At 46.0% G+C, this 15680-nt stretch overlaps 2 protein-coding genes across 3 annotated transcripts in view; one reads left to right on the top strand and one right to left on the bottom strand.

The window, feature by feature from the left end:
- Positions 1 to 237, bottom strand: part of DFFA (DNA fragmentation factor subunit alpha) — a 6365-nt gene extending 6128 nt beyond the window's left edge. The window contains exon 1 of the mRNA XM_019511751.1: positions 61 to 237. Within this exon, the coding sequence (XP_019367296.1) occupies positions 61 to 190 (130 nt within the window). The 5' untranslated portion in view covers positions 191 to 237. The remainder of the gene's footprint in view (positions 1 to 60) is intronic.
- Positions 238 to 2468: 2231 nt separating this feature from the next.
- PEX14 (peroxisomal biogenesis factor 14) overlaps positions 2469 to 15680 on the top strand; it is a 97383-nt gene continuing 84171 nt past the window's right edge. Inside the window, exons 1-2 of one of the 2 annotated variants that reach the window (XM_019511749.1) lie at positions 2469 to 2528; positions 13596 to 13643. In XM_019511749.1, the coding sequence (XP_019367294.1) occupies positions 2493 to 2528; positions 13596 to 13643 (84 nt within the window). In that variant the 5' untranslated portion in view covers positions 2469 to 2492. The remainder of the gene's footprint in view (positions 2529 to 13595; positions 13644 to 15680) is intronic. The other variant, XM_019511750.1, reaches the window with a different exon arrangement.

The raw sequence follows: 15680 nt of genomic DNA, 5'->3' as shown, positions 1-15680 counted from the left end.
CCGCCGCGCCCCCGTGCCCCGCCCCCACTCTTGGCTCCAAGCCCCGCGCCTTCAGCCCACCCTTGCTGCGCAGCTCCCGGAGGCAGGACACCGCCACCCCGTACTGCTCCCGCTCGTGGTTCCGCCGGATCAGGCACTGCTTCCGCGACGGGAGCGCAGCGCCCCCGTCCCCCTGCCCCGCCGCTGCCATGGCTTCCTGGCCCGAGACTGAGGCAACGGCCAATGAACCGCATCCCCTAGCCTGGCGCGGTGCACGCCGGAACCGGCCGGTCCGCGCCGCGAGGTATGCTGGGATGTGGAGTCCTCCCCTCGCATCAGCTCTGCTGCTTCCGCGCGCTCCGTCGCCCCGCTACCTCCTGGAAGATGTAGTCCTAGTCCGCCGGGCTCGAACGGCCCTCGCCCGCCCGCCTTAAAGAGACAGGAGCACGAGTGAGTTACCCTCTAGTCCCCGGCTGTCAGACGCTGCAAGGTGGTTCTTTGTGAGGATTAGAGTTTCACAAGACAGGGCCCAGCTCTGATCTGCTAAGGGCCTGGGTTCTTATCAGCTAAACACGCACAGGCACAATGCAATAGTATATACGCATAGGCAGGGAGGTTCTTTGGGTACCTATGATACCTTTTGTTACACCAACTAAATAATAACTAAAAATGAATAGTACGCACACGAGGCATTGTCAGCATCAAGAATGCAAACGCCGTGAGTCGCATCCTTCCAGCGATTTGTTACAAAGACTCACTAATAACACATTTAGGTTCTTTTTTTTTTACCTTTTATGCACAGCTGTGAGGTGATGGCTGCAGGTTGGTTTTAATGAAAGCTGAAATCGCTTGACTCCAGGACTTCAGGCTATAAGAAAAAATCCGACTGGTTGAGCAATTAAGTTGTGACTGTTGGCAAGAGTGCAAATGTATATAAAGCAAGGTGCTATGGTAACAAAGCTCATAAAAATAGTGAAATGTATTTGTAATGCATCGTGTTTTGCACATGGATTAAATGGAGTTATAAAAAAGTGCATCTGCTGTGAACTATACTATACACAAAGAAGAATATTTGCACAGCAAGGAATCACCTCTTACAAACATCAGTATAGCCCAAATATGCCAGGAAGGAGCTCGCAATGCAGGTAGGATCTACGCTCACTTGAGCAGTCCAGTGAAGTCAAGAATAAAGTTACACACTTGCACAGTTTGCAAAATCTGACTCATTATTTGTGCTTTTTAGCACATGGCAGGCTTCTGGGAGCTATACAAATGAAATAATAATGAATAATAAATAGTTGTGTGTAAACAAAAACGAGGAAGTGATGCACAGCGAGCCAACAACTGCACCACTGAAATCAATAAGACTTTTGTCAATGGTTTAAGTGGTGCAGGAACAGGCTTTTAAATCCTTTTTACGGAGTTTAATCGAGGGCCTGATAGTGTTCTCGTTCCCGTTGACAGCACTATTGCTTTACTTATGAAAAGAGCCCCGCTGAAGTCAGCTGACTGGAGCAGGTAGGATTTGTTGCTGTGCTGCAACCAGTTATTGTTATGGGATTGTGACGGACTTTAATCCTGCAAGCTAAACTGTGCAGGCAAGTTCTTAGCACATAAGTTGTTTGAAATGCATGTCGTTTATAATGGGAGATAATGAGTGCGGAGCATGCACCATGCATAGGCATGAACCATCAGTGATTAATAACTGGTTTTAAAGACCCTGCAGCCAAAACAAAACCATAGTGATTAGTAGCTGACACCGGACCTTGGTTTTATTCTGGTTGCAGGGTCTTTAAAAGCATCAGTGATTAATAACTGACAGTGGACCTTGTCTTAAAGACCCTGCAGCCAGAGCAACCTCAACACTGATGTGAAGGCCTAGGCTGACAAGGGTCTTTGGGTAAATCTGATATCTTTTATTAGACCAACTTAAATAGCTGGAAAACAATTTTTAAGCAAACTTTCGGGTTCAAAAGCCCTTCATCAGGCTGAGGAAGTTTCAGCAGTTGGTGTGCGCTCTTCCTGGATGGAATGAAAAGTGCTTTACTATTCATTGCACCCAGGCAGAGCACACAGCAACTGCAGATGGATTTGGAATTAGTTTTGGCTAATTTGACCTCGGCTACAAATTAAATAAAAAAAAAAAAAAATAGATGCTTCTTCAGCCTGACAAAGGGTATTTATAGCCAAAAGCTTGCAAAGAAGAATGTTCCCAACTGTTTGAGTTGGTCTATCTAATAAGAGATCAGAAGTAAAACCCTTGTCTGCCTATGCCCTTAGACCAACACAGCTGCAACGTACACCCCTCTCTTTTATTAGAGTTGGTCTAATAAACATGTGGAGCCCTCTTCATGCTGATTAGCGTTGATATCTTTAATGCCCGCAGGAAAACGACCCTCGTCCACTCGGGTCGATCGATAGCAGGGCGGTCCGCTGCTTCTGCCTGAGGCCGGCGGGGCGCGGGAGGCGTTCTGGGCGGCCGGGGCGGGGATGGATTAGGCGGGTCTGGAAACATGGCCTCCTCGGAGCAGGCAGAGCCGCCCAGCCAGGTAAGCGGCGGCGGAGCCTTCGCCTTTCCCCCGCTGGGGCCGTGTCTCTCCCAGGCTGCAGGGGCGCGTGCGACGTCTTCTCCCCCGGCGCCCCTGAGGCGGGCGGGGCAGGCTGCAGGGCCTCCCGCCGTGGGGCCCGGGCACCCCCCTGGAGGCGGGGGCGGCCGCGTGTGGCCCGGTTGCTGGAGGAGCAGCGCCTCGGGGGGCCCGAGTGGCTTTGCCTGCGGCGATTGCGGGCTCCAGTGAGGTCTCAGGTGGCTGAAAACGGTCACCCCTTACCCCCAAAAGTGGGTGAGAGGCGAAGCACAAGGCCCATTGGGGTCCCTCCCCACCCAAGCAGGTGCCACGATTCGCCAGCACCTCGAAGAGCGTGAGGGGACGAGTCGTAGCCAAGGTGGGGTTGTCAAAGCTGATGGCAGCCTCGTGACAGGGGCAAGCAGCGTGTGAGAGACCCTGTGAGCGAGCAGTGCTGCGGGGACCTCTTGCGAAGGAGGAGGCTACAGAAATAAGAGCTGCCCTAGGGTTGATGCACAGTGGACTGGTTCGTGAGACCGGTGGGAGTTGTCCGCGGCTCTGTGTCTAACTGGGGGCAGCGTCAAGTGGGTCTGGCATCTCTCCCGGTCTTTTGCCAGGCGTGTGTCCTGGTCTCGTACTGTTCTGTGCTTTAATTAGTAACTTGGATGATAGAGCCGAGTGCACGCTTATTAATTTGGAGGATGAGACCGAGCCTTATGGGCAGAAGAAACTTTGGAGGGAAAGGATGAGGATTTAAAATGACCTTGAAAACTTTGGGGGGAGGGAAGGTCTGAAATGAAACGGATAATATTCAATAAGGAATAGTGCAAGATAGTGCACTTTGGAAGGCGCAATTAAATGCAAAATGAAGATTGACTAACGGTGTTGCAGTATTGCAGGAAAAAAAACGGAGACCTAGCTGTACTGGATCACAGTTTGAATGTGACTGAACAATGTTGTAGTGTTGGAACAAGCTGTGTCATATTGGAGTCTATGAATAGGAGCGTCTGTGCTGGGCATGAAAAGTGGTCAGCGCTGGTAAGGTGCTTTATCCAATCCTGGGCGCTTTGAGAGACATGTGGACCAGTTGAAGAGAGTCCAGAGGAGAACAGCAGGCATGGCTAGGTATCTTGAAAATATATAACATATAACGAAAGGTTGGAAAAATTGGGGTCATTTAGCGAAAGAAAGAAGGCAAGGGGGATTTGAGAACAATCTTCGGATACAAAAGAGGTCTGTTATAAAGAGCAGAGTCATTAGTCATTCTCTGTGGTCACTTAGAACAGGACAAGAAGTAATGGATGATTTAGATTGGATATTAGGAATAACAGGCTACCTCTCAAGGTGTTTAAGCAGTGGAAGAGATCATCTAGTGAGACAGTGGAATGAGTCATTGAAAGGGTTTCAGTGCAGTTACACAACACTTGTTTAGGTTGATTTAGATGCAAGAGATACTGCCTGGGGCAGGGGCTTGGGTTAGATGACCTCCAGATTCCTTCCAGCCCTGGTTTTCTGTAATTCAATGATAATGAGAGACAAGGAATAGAAAATAGGTTTCAGCTGGGATTTGAAACCAGGTGGAGTGTTGGTTAAGATGGGAAGCAACAGGAGCAGCTGTAGAGAAAGCTTGGGCACCAACAATGTGCAAGGCCTTTTCTGTGAGGAGTTCAGTGTAAATATCTTCACAAACCAAGTGGGAAGAGGAGTAGTGGCACATAAGGCCCAGGAGACTGGCTCTGGCAAAGCCAAAGAGGGTATTTAAAAACTATGGGGAGAATTTTTATTTTAAAGTGGATCCTGAAGGGAATGGGGCAGCCTGCAGAGGAGATGGAGAGCTTGAGCTATTGTTTATACATGCAGGTTTACCTGTGATGGTACCTGAGGAAACCACAGAGGGGGGAGCTGCAATAGGAAAAAGAGGATGGGAAATGTGAAGGTCTGGAGAAGGGTTTCAGGCAGCAGGAAGGAAACTGAGGGAGTTCAGGCCTGCCACCAACGCAGTTACAGCTCTGATTTGTGTTGTCTGCAAATTTGCAGTGGTTTGACGAACATTGAGACTCCTGGGTGGATCCCAGTAGCTAAATTCAGGTTAGGTTGAGCCAGTTAGGAACAGATTCATACTAAACTGAAATAGAATGGAGCTAAATTATTTTATATGTGTATGTATCCTTTTACTTGAAGCTGTGTAACTGTCCAAAGATAAAGGTAGCAGGTTAAAGCTAAGGTTTGCTGGACTTGGTTTGTTACTGGCCTTGCTGGTGTGTTATGGTATGGGCATTATAGGGCAGACCTGGTCACTGTGGGTAAATGCCTGGGATGGACAGGAGCTGACCGGTGGCTCAAGGGGCTCTACAGAGAAATCTGGTGAATGACTGCACCCCCTGGAAAGTTGGCTTGCTTAAGAAATAGTAAGTTCTCATGCGGTTGTATATGGTGTTGTCTTAATTCATTCTTCTAATGAGTCTTCTTATTTCAGTTATCCTGAACTGCATTGCCTTGAAAGAAAGTATGATGGTTTGGAATGGAAATGTCTCCTTTTGTGCAGGCCCAATAAATATGACTTAGCAGCTGGGGCACAAGAACTTCCTGGGTCTTAACTCCAGCGCTGGCATTGACTTGTGTGATGCAAGGCAAATCATTTCACTGGCTTCTCTCTCTGCTTCCCCCATAAAAACGTTGATATAGTGGTGCTCAACTAGCTCATCAGTCAACGTCTGTTGGGTTTGAGATGGGATGGAATCCTTCTCTCTCCTATACAGCCTGCTGGAGGGTAATTTTGTTCCACACAGGGCAATTTATATGTACTTGTGTGTGTGAGTGACTTAATTTCATTGGGGAGCAGATAAATACGTTTTTTGGCTGTGCTGGAGGAATGGCAACTGCTGCCTGAAGCCATTCTGGGTGGAAGGGGCTGGTTAACCCCTTGCTTGCCGGACTCCACTATCATATGTGTAGAGGTGCTGGCATTGCAAACAGTCATAAAGCAGTTGACTCCCTTTAGGCTATTGGAATGTCATCATTCCAGCTGGCCACCGCTGAGATGTAGGGCAGGCCTGGAGGTGTGTTTAGACTCATGTAGGTGAGGGAGCACTGAACTGTGGTTAAGGAGCAGCTATTGCCATTCTTCAGAGAAACAGCCCTGCTTGTGCATGGCATTCTTTTCCCTCCTTATATACTAGTCTGTGCACTCACATGCAGCCTGCCTGCTGTGTCTGTCTTTTCCAAGTCCTATCAGCTTCTGCAGCTGATTGCCCCTCTTAGAATTTTATTGTCAGTTCTCTATGCTACTGGCAGTGTGTCCTGCACGAGGTTTGATCCTGGGAAGTGCTAAGTGCTCTCAAATTTCATTGACTTTTTTTTAGTAAGGCAGGGTTTGGGAGAGAGAGCGAACAAAGTCTCTAATCTCGGACAAAGCAGCAGGAGCAGGGGGCATTGTTGGGCTAAGGTAAAAATCATAACAAATCTCCTTACTACTAATATATTGATGTAGACTCTGATCTTGTTCTCACTGAATTCATGGAAATTTTGACATCACCCTCAACTAAGGGCAGAGTGCAGACCTTAATAACTTACGCTAAAAGTGTTTACTTTTTACCATCAACACTCTTTGTTTCATACTTTGGCACAAGCAGAAAGGTGTATGGTATAACCCTTCTTGACCTGCTAGTGCTTAGTCCTTAGCATTTTTCCTGGCCAGGATGTAATTAGCTCTAATAATGAAAAGAGAACCATCGGTTTCCTTTTAGTTTCTCATCTGTTTCTACTTAGTTCTATTTTATAGTGCCCACATATTAGTACATTGCTGCAGTGTGTTGGTTATAAGCAGTGCATAGGGATGTTGGGGTCCAAACAACATTTCTTGATATGGTTATATACCCATTTTCAAAAAAGCCGTAACATTTCTGGTAGACTTCTCAAGCCTTTGACAGTGCCTTTTTGAAATAATCAAATAACATCAAAGATCTTCTTTTCCCCCAAGTGTTCCAATAATAAAGATAGGGAAAAGAAATGGAGGAAGGATGATGAAATGAATAGGGCTGTTTTAAAACATTAGTTTCCTAGTTTTGCTTAGGACATCAGTATTTCTCTGATGGTGAACTCTATGGTACTGAGCTTGATGACTGAGCCTTGCAAGCCAGCAGCCTTGGCTTCCAGTTTTCCAGCTAACTGTGAATGCTTTTGCTGCAGGAGAATCTTGAGCATCTTTGAAATATTTGGCAATGGTGCTATAGGATTAGATAATATTTTAAATTTTTCAAGCCACTTGATTTGGTACACAAATGACACCTAATTAGTTGTATAATTATGTACAGAAGCTGAGAATCCACTAACCCAGAAATCAGCATGTGGCAAGTCTGTGCGAGTCATAAAAGACTTGAAAGTCAATGGCTGAGTGGGTCTTGGTGCTGAAATGGGTACTGCAGTGATGATGGTGGGCAGGGTTTCTCTTTCCTGAAGTAAAATGCTGCAGAATGGATTATGCTCAAGGGACCAACCATGTCTAGTTTAATGTGGAGGCCAAGCTGGAGAGATGATGTTATGAATGGCACTGTTGGCCTAGCACCTTGTGCTCAGAGAAGTAAAAGGAGCTGTAAGACCCAAGGATTAAAATGTTTTATGTGCATCTAAACTTGCTTTTCAGTTGCATCAAACCCCTCTGGTCTGAAACCAAACCCAGCTGTTTGGTCCCTCCCACCGTCTTGGAAAAGAGACAACTAAACCAAATTTTAGAGCTCTTGAAAGGTCCTTATTTGTATGCATAGAGACTTAATTCCTCCATCTGCTCCAGAACCTCATCAAGACAGCCTCCTTCCAGGCCTGCCACTGTCTCTGACCTCTCCACTGAAACTGCCAGCAACAGATGATCTGGCCACTGGCGTCCACCAAGCTAATTTTTAAAGTCTGCTAAATAATCATCAGATGGAAGCAACATGTGTTCTTTCCTGCCCTGGCTTGTCTTCAAGTAGTGGTCTGTCTTATAAGGCCAGTCCTTTAGCAATACAGTTATCCCATTTGCTATACAAGGGAAATGTACGGTCTCCCTTTACAGTAAAAAGTTGTAACCATGGCTTATGCAATAAAAATACCTTAAATAGTCCAGCTAGGCAGGTGCATGTAGTCTGCATGTTTCAAGGTGGTTCTTGATCAGAGCACTTCAGTATTTGCCTGATGAGTATTCAGGATCCTATATGGTTTCTCTATGGGGCCCTTAGAATCATAGAAAATTAGCATTGGAGGGGACCTCAGGAGGTCATCTAGTTCAGTGGTTCTCAATCTTTTTGTACCGGGACCCATTTGTAAACATTGATGGCCAGTCCTGACCCATTGCCCCTTCCCCCAGGCCTCGGCCCTCCAGTGTGTGGGGTAGGGGATGGGAGTGTGGGGCAGGGAGGGATGTGTGGGGGATGGGGGGCCCTAAGCAGCCCCCTTGCAAGTTGGGACAAGCTGGAACTCTGCCAGCCTCCAAGAGAAAAGCCATGGTTTCTCACATTTTTCTCACTTAAAGGAGAATCCTTTTTTTTTTTAAGTTTATTGATACATTTTTTAAACTTGTTCGCAACCTGTTCACATGTATTCTTTTGGGCTGTGACCCATAGGTTGAAAAATGCTGATCTAGCCCGACACCCTGCGCAAAGCAGAACCATCCCCAACTAGATTGCCCCAGCCAAAGCTTTGTCTGGCCGGGTCTTAAAAACCTCCAAGCATGGAGATTCCACAACCTCTCTGGGTTCCAGTGCTTTACTGCCCTGTTAATGAGAGAATTCTTCTTAATATCTAATCGAAACTTCCCTTGCTGCAACTTGAGACTGTTGCTCCTTGTTCTGTCATCTGCCACCACTGAGAACAGCCCAGCTTCATCCTCTTTTGAACCCTCCTTCAGGGAGTGAAAGGCTGCTATTAAATCCCCGCTCAGTCTTCTCTTCGCTAAACTAAGCAAGCCCAGCTCCCTCAGCTTCTCCTCAGAAGTCATGTGCCCCAGCCCCCTCGCCATTTTCCTTCCCTTCCACTGGACTCTCTCCAATTTGTCCACATCCTTTCTGTAGTGGGAGGCCCAACACTGAACACAGTACAGGCAGTCCTCCAACTTACGACACAATTGGTCCTGAAAACCGCGTCTTAAGTCGAAACGTCGTAACTCGGAACCAATTTTCTCATAAGAAACAATGTTATAAATGGGGGATTGGTTCCTGAACCAAGGTCCAGTACCCTATTTTCACTAAAAATACCCCAGAATTTTGTACTCGATCAATTATGGATGAGTAATGTAGCTACATTAATGTATTTATATTGTAAATAGCAATCGCATTGATTTGGAAGGACTTCTTTGGGGTGACTTAGCTGGACTTTTTGAAAGGCTCTTGGTTGGACTTTTTGAAGGGTTCTTGGCTGGAGTCTTCCCAGGAGTCTCGGCTGCAGGTTTTTCTGGAGTCTTGTCTGCTTTCTTAAAGAAAGTGTCCAAGGAAGTTTGGACAGATGTTCTCCAGGGAGATGAGCGCCACAGCGAACCATAGCCTGGCATCGGATAAATCGTTGTAAAGTCGAAACGGACGCCATAAAGTTGAAACAGGGTGTCAATTTAGAAACGTAAGTACTCAGAAATGTTGTCACTCAGAACGTTGTAAGTCAGACTGCCTGTATTCCAGATGTGGCTTCACCAGTGCTGAATAGAGGGGAATAATCACTTCTGTGGACCTGCTGGCAACACACCTACCAGTGCAGCCCAGTATGCCATTAGCCACCTTTGCAATAAGGCTACACTGCTTGTTCATATTCAGCTTATTTCCCACTGTAACCCCCAGCTTCTTTCTGCAGAGCTGCTGCCCAGCCAGTCAGCCCCCAGCCTGTACCGGGGCATGGGATTGTTCCGTCCGAAGGGCAGGATTTTGCACTTGTCCTTGTTGACCCTCGTGAGATTTCTTTTGGCCCAATTGTCCAATTTGTCTAGGTCACTTTGAATCCTAGCCCTACCCTCCAGCATATCAACTACCCCCTTCTCCCCCCCGCCAGCTTGGTGTCATCTGTAAGCTTGCTGAGGGTGCACTCTATGCCATTTTCCAGGTTGTTGATGAAGACATTGAACAAAATCGACCCCAGAACTGACCCCTGGGGCACTCCACTTGATACTGGCTGCCAGCTAGACATCAAGCCATTGATTACTACCGTCTGAGCCTGATGCTCCAGCCAGTTTTCTGTTCAGCTTACAGTTCATTCATCCAGCCCATACTTCCTTAGCTTGTCTGCGAGAATATTGTGGGAGACCGTACCAAAAGCCTTGCTAAAATCAAGGTATACCACTTCCACTGGTTTCCCCTTGTTTCATATGCAGGAATGAATCACTTCAAATCCAGAATTGGTCAACTTCCAGGGCTAGCCAAATGTCCCACAAATATGCAGCACTAGTGCACAGCAAATATTGGTTTGAATACAATAAGCAGTGTTTAGGGCATTAGTAGTGTATTGCTGTTGATGTATGGTCTGTTGTGAGTGCAGAGAAGTGGGGATTGAGGCACCTGGATTTCTTTTTCACTTTGACACTGATTTACTGTGTGCTCCCGGACAAGTCTCTTAACCTCTCAGAGCCTCAGTTTTCATAGCTGTAAAGTAGGAATAAGGAAGTTAAATATCACATTAGTGTGGAAGACCTAATTTCCTGTTTAAAAATGCTTTGAGTTCCCTGGAAGTTGTTACAGAAGGGCAAAGTGTGTGTATTCCAAATAACCAATTTACATAAGCAGGTCTTGGGAATAATGACATGGAAAGTTGCCTCTGTAGCTACATGCGACTCTGGGAGTTGAGTGAAGTTTCCTGGTGCACCTGCTGCAATGCATGTTCGCAGAAGTTCTGATCCAAACACTGTTGCAGTCATTTCCATTGACCGTAGCGGACTTTGAATGAAGCTCACAGACATCTGGTCTCTGACATCCTCCTTAACCATGAATATGGAGTGGTGGTATGGAAGTTTGGAGAGAAAGACGTACAACTGTGTCGAGCAAAGCTGAGCAGAGATTGTTGCCCATTCACCTAATATTGTCCTTAGGAACTTGAAGCATTTTCAAAAGAGTGAATACTACCTGCCCACACTTACTGGGCTTTGCATTTGATGCTGAAGATGGTCCAAGGTGTTTGGCAGCCAGGGAACTGGTTAAAACTTTGGACTTACAAGCTGTCCAAGGCAGGGAAAGTCTGCACGCTTGACCATTCTAGTTCTTCAATGGGGTGGTATTGGCAAAGGTGGGCTTTTTAATGGCGTTACCTGAGCTCTGATGTAGCCTTCCACACAGGGTAGCCATAGGAAAACCACTCCCCAGGCTCCTGTAGTGAGGAAAATAGGCCCTGTGATGCTCCTATCTCAGTTTCCCTCTCATATGCTCATAAATAAACTTTTATACTGCTCTTAATAGTGGGTTATACTTTGATATACTGTACAGCACCTAGCACTGAGATCCTGGTCCCTGGTTAGAGCTACAGTAATACAGAGAATAAATAAATAATGCATTTCCTTCTTTGAAATCTTCTCCCAAGCATGTTTAATCCCCTGGACATTAACGTTCTTGCGCTGCAGCCAAACAAAATAATGTTTGAAAAGGTACCCACATATCCTCAGTCTCCAAACTGTTAGCTTAATCTTAGTATCAAAATACATCTTGCAAGCTACACTTTTGTTTTAATATCCAAATTTCTCCCACTTTTTCTGGAGGATTTGGGAGACGTTGAGATCACTTGGTGGCTTTCCTGACCCTGCCATAAAATCTTGGGGAGCAGGGTGAGGAATGGAAGAGGTGGTGAAATATAGAAGCAGTGGAAGAACCTGGAGAGGGAAAGAGTGTTCTCTGTGGTAGCTGGAATCGGGTGGCATGCATTGCCACCCTCTGATATCTTTGTGTCCTGCTGAGAGAGAGGGGAGGCATGCACTCCAATCTCTGAGTCCTGGCATCTGCACGGAGGGCTGGGAACAGAGAGACTGCAGTGTCCATGAGTTACTGGTGCCCTCTTGTGGTAAATGCTAGTCTCTTAGAGGTATAGGTTGTAGCCGTGTTAGTTTAAGGACATAGGCGGACAAGGTTCTTTGGGTAACTCCAATATCATTTATTAGACCAACTTAAATAGTTGGAAAAAATCTTCTTTGCAAGCTTTTGGGTACAAATGCCCGTCGTCAGGTTTTCTCAGCCTGACAAAGGGTGTTTGTACCCGAAAGCTCGCAGAGAAGAATTTTTCCAACTATTTGAGTTGGTCTAATAAAAGATTTCGGGATTTACCCAAAGTCTCTTATAGACTGTTCTTCAGCATTTTTCAGGTGGAAAGATGTTAATGCATTTTGGAAGAGTGGCACATTGTGTTGGAATGACTCGCATGGCATGAATAGGGAGAGCTGCTCTGGGACTTTATGGGGTCACTTGAGGGTTTAGCCCGGGTTCTTGCCTGCACACAAAGGTTCACCTTATGCCAGCAGGCAGGGCCTATGCTCTCTAGCCCAACCTCAAGATTTGTCTTTACTGTCAGCAAAGCTGCATTTTTTAACTTTGGGGTGACCAAAGCCATGAGCCATGTTGCAGAAAACTACGGTGGAAGTAAGGCTATTTAACTTCGCCACGAGGTAAAGTGAAAAAGGTGGACTCCAGGGAGGGTCTAGAGGCACCTGACTATGGAGATTTCTCCCTGTGGCAGAACACAACTTCTGTGTTTTTATCTCGGGACAGCAATGCATGGTAGGGACTCCGGAGTAAACAGCTTAGCTTTCTAGCAGCCAAGACAAACCTAGAGTGTCTGGTGTAGGTAGAACATCAATCGCTGATTAAAAAGTTACGGCTGCTTTCAGCACGGGAAGTGAACGACCACAGATAATGTGTAAGCTAAGCGTGGAAACTGGGGGCTCCAGAGATCTAAATCCAGCTTGACCACTGACTTGTTGTGCTGTCTTAAGCAAATGTTTTACACTTCTCTGTGTCTTGGTTTCCCAATCTGTATCATGAGGGGATTAATACCAGCCTCGCAGGGGAGTTGTGAACTTATCCCGAGGTGCCCATTCCCTTGGTATCCTAGTTTAAATGCAAGGCACTTTGAAAATGAAAAGCATCGTGTAGGTGTTATCATTACTAACCTGGGCTTCATTTATCTTTTTTTTTTTTTTTAAAGATGTGGAACAGGTAACATTTGTATTTTTCATGTTGACAAATTCATTTCTTAATACTTTTCATTGTGGGGAGGAAAAGGTATCTCTATTTCAAAGTGTGGAAAATGGGGATGATAAAGTGTAAAGTTACCTTGCAGAGTTTCTGTGAGGCTTAATTAATTAACATCTTTGGTTACTTAATTGGTTTGACATCTTTGGATGAGCGGTGCTAAAGAAAGGCAAAGTATTATTGATTCCCAGAAATGAGACAAGCCCAGACTAAATTCAGTGAATTTAGGGGGGAAATAAAACATTGAGGCAAAGAAATGTGCCTTTGAACTCAATGTAATAGTGTTACTTTGGAGAGTTAAAGCAGCCCTTTCCCTCCTGAGGAGCTCAAAGCCCTTTGCAGATGTTAATTGCAAACTACCAGTAGGTGAACTGCTGTCCTTATTTTACACGTGAGGAAACTGAGGCGCAGAATGAAGTAGTAACTTGCCCAAAGCCATGCCGTTGGTCAAGGATTGCAGCTAGGATTTGAACCCAGAAATGTTAAGTTCTTACCTTATGCCCTTTCCACTAGCTTTCTCTGCCATTTGCTTCTGAATCTGAGTTAACAGGAAGATTTCTTTCAAAATGTTAATGACTCATCCATCTGTCGCTGATCTCTTTGGCTCATAATTCTAATGGCTCCTTAGAGGTGTCAAGCACCTGCAACCTTACTGGTTTAAGTGGGAGCTGCAGGAACTCATTATCTTTCAGGCTCAAGCCTTTTGGGTCATATAGATTCTTTGGTCCATGACAGAACTGCCATTGACATCAGTAATGGCTCTGTGTGCCCAGATTGTGGTTAGGTGCTGTGCAGCCTGAATACGCAGGCACTTCTGGCTGTGTCCATCAGGTGGCAATGTAACCTCATACTTCTTTTCTCTGCCTTGCAGACTGGCTCTTCTCCTGGTCCCGAGAATGCGGTGTCCCGAGAGTCGCTGGTGAGTCCATCAAGATGCAGCATATAATTCCTTTCACACAATTAAACCCTGTTGTACGAGTGTTTCCCTCAGTTGCACCATTTTGTATCTGTACTTCCCCTTCTTTTGGAGCAGGTGTTATACTGAGAGAAAAGGCTGAAACAGTCCAGTGCTGCCCGTCTGGTGACCTCGGATTTCTGACCCTTGGCCATCACCTTCTGCCTTTCCGGGGGTTAGATATGGGTCAGCCAGGCCTCCCTGCTTATCCAAGACCTGTGCTGTCCTTGAGCCAGAGCTGTTTGTCCTAAATGTGTACGTGTGCACTGATGATCAATGCCAATTAGTGAGCAGTCTGAACCCACTGAAGGAAGACCTCTGTGGCATGATTTGAGCTGAGGTCCTAAAGGGTACTGTCTAATAAGTCAAGCCTCTCAGTTCAGAAACGTCAGCCTGGGCTGACTACTGTCAAACTCACCGTGAATGAGCTCAGAGGTTGCTGGCAGCCAGTGTTGCATATGATCCAATGTTTTGACTTCTTGAACGGTTTTGGAAAGGGCTCTGGGATTATTGTGTGAGATGATAACCAAGTGAAACCCTACAGTGATGTGGGTTGGGAACAAAGCCATCAGTTTTGTCTCCTGGGCTGCTGTAACTTCTTATTACAACCTCCTGGTTTTTCTCCTTGGCCCTCTGCAGCCCAGTCAAAACACTGCCAAAACCATGTGCCCTTTTACTGCTCTAAACGCATCGCTCCTCCCTTTAAGTCTCTTTTCTGGCTCCCCCTTGGTGATCATGTTGAATGCAAGCTATCTGCAGTGGGAGCTGTGTGTGCTGTGTGTGTAATATTAAACACCAGCCGCTCTCCATTATGGCCCTGTATTGGTAGTGTTAAACCATTTCTGTATTTGAATCTTTATCTGAAGCTTCTGGGAACAAAGCTTTAAAGGAAAGAGTCTTCTTTTTAGAGACTGAGGGCTACCCTCCCTTGTCTCTCCCTTAGATAATGCTGGAGTGCATGGACTCTGGTGAATTTGGAGACCTGAGCAGTCAGGCCTTGCAACACAGATCCCTGTAGCCACGTATCATTGCAAGCCGACCCTAATTGCTTGGCGCTCTCTGTGCTGAGATTTCCCAAAACTGCTTGTTTCTTGCTGACATTCTGTGCTTTGTGATTGTGTTTTTTGCAGGAAGCCCATAACAGGCTGAAAACCTTCTCAGCCTATCTTGGATTAGAGTTTACTCTGTCTCTGCAGGCGAACTCTAACATTACCTTCAACTTAATTAATATCTTTCTCCTCCTTTATATACTGCTGCATAATTGCTCAGAGGAAAGAAAACACATAGCAGCTATATATAAATATAGATAGATTATTTATAAATATACTTTTTATAAGACTCTCAAAATAAACTCCAGTCTCATGATGGTGAATCCTGCCTCTGGGTTAATTAGAGCCCTCTTGAAAGGTGGAGCCATTCTCCTTTTTTAAAATTTTTTTTAATATTAAGCTTCCCCAGCCTCTGTCATGTTTGCCTAAAAGTCATTATTGCTTCCAGCTGAGTGTCTGTGGAAGCCTTATTAAATGAGCAGTTCAGTTCTGGGAGCCAGATGACCTAGCCTCCAGTCTCTACTGTGGCTCCGCTGTCCCCACAACAGTGCTTGCTCCTCAGTAACGCATACAAGCAGGGCATGGGTTCATGTGGCAGCCTTATAGCCATATGGTGTCATGCTGCAAAAACGCATGTAGTAATACCCAAACAACCTCTGACCTAGAACCAAAACCAGTTCAATAGGGAGAGCCTGTACCCAAGCGGAGCCCCATTGACTCCTGGTCTGATGTTCCCTAGTGGAGCAGGGAAGCTTGTTTTCACCAACTTGTAGGAGTGAAAGAAGAATTGCGACCAGAATCTGATATATGCTTCCAACTTCCTCTGTGGCTGAGGGGTGCTCAACAACTCTCAGGATCTGCCTCTTCATTTGGAAAGTAGTAAACAGAGAGGTTAGAGCTCTCATGCAGAATCAGTCCCTTCATTTGGAAGGTGGTAGGCGGGGGGGGGGGG

The sequence above is a fragment of the Gavialis gangeticus genome, unplaced genomic scaffold, assembly GCF_001723915.1.
Source record: "Gavialis gangeticus isolate Ggan-Ray unplaced genomic scaffold, GavGan_comp1, whole genome shotgun sequence".
NCBI classification, from domain to species: domain Eukaryota; kingdom Metazoa; phylum Chordata; order Crocodylia; family Gavialidae; genus Gavialis; species Gavialis gangeticus.
Note: the sequence above shows the minus strand (reverse complement) of the source record. Positions and strands in the feature narration are given on the sequence as shown.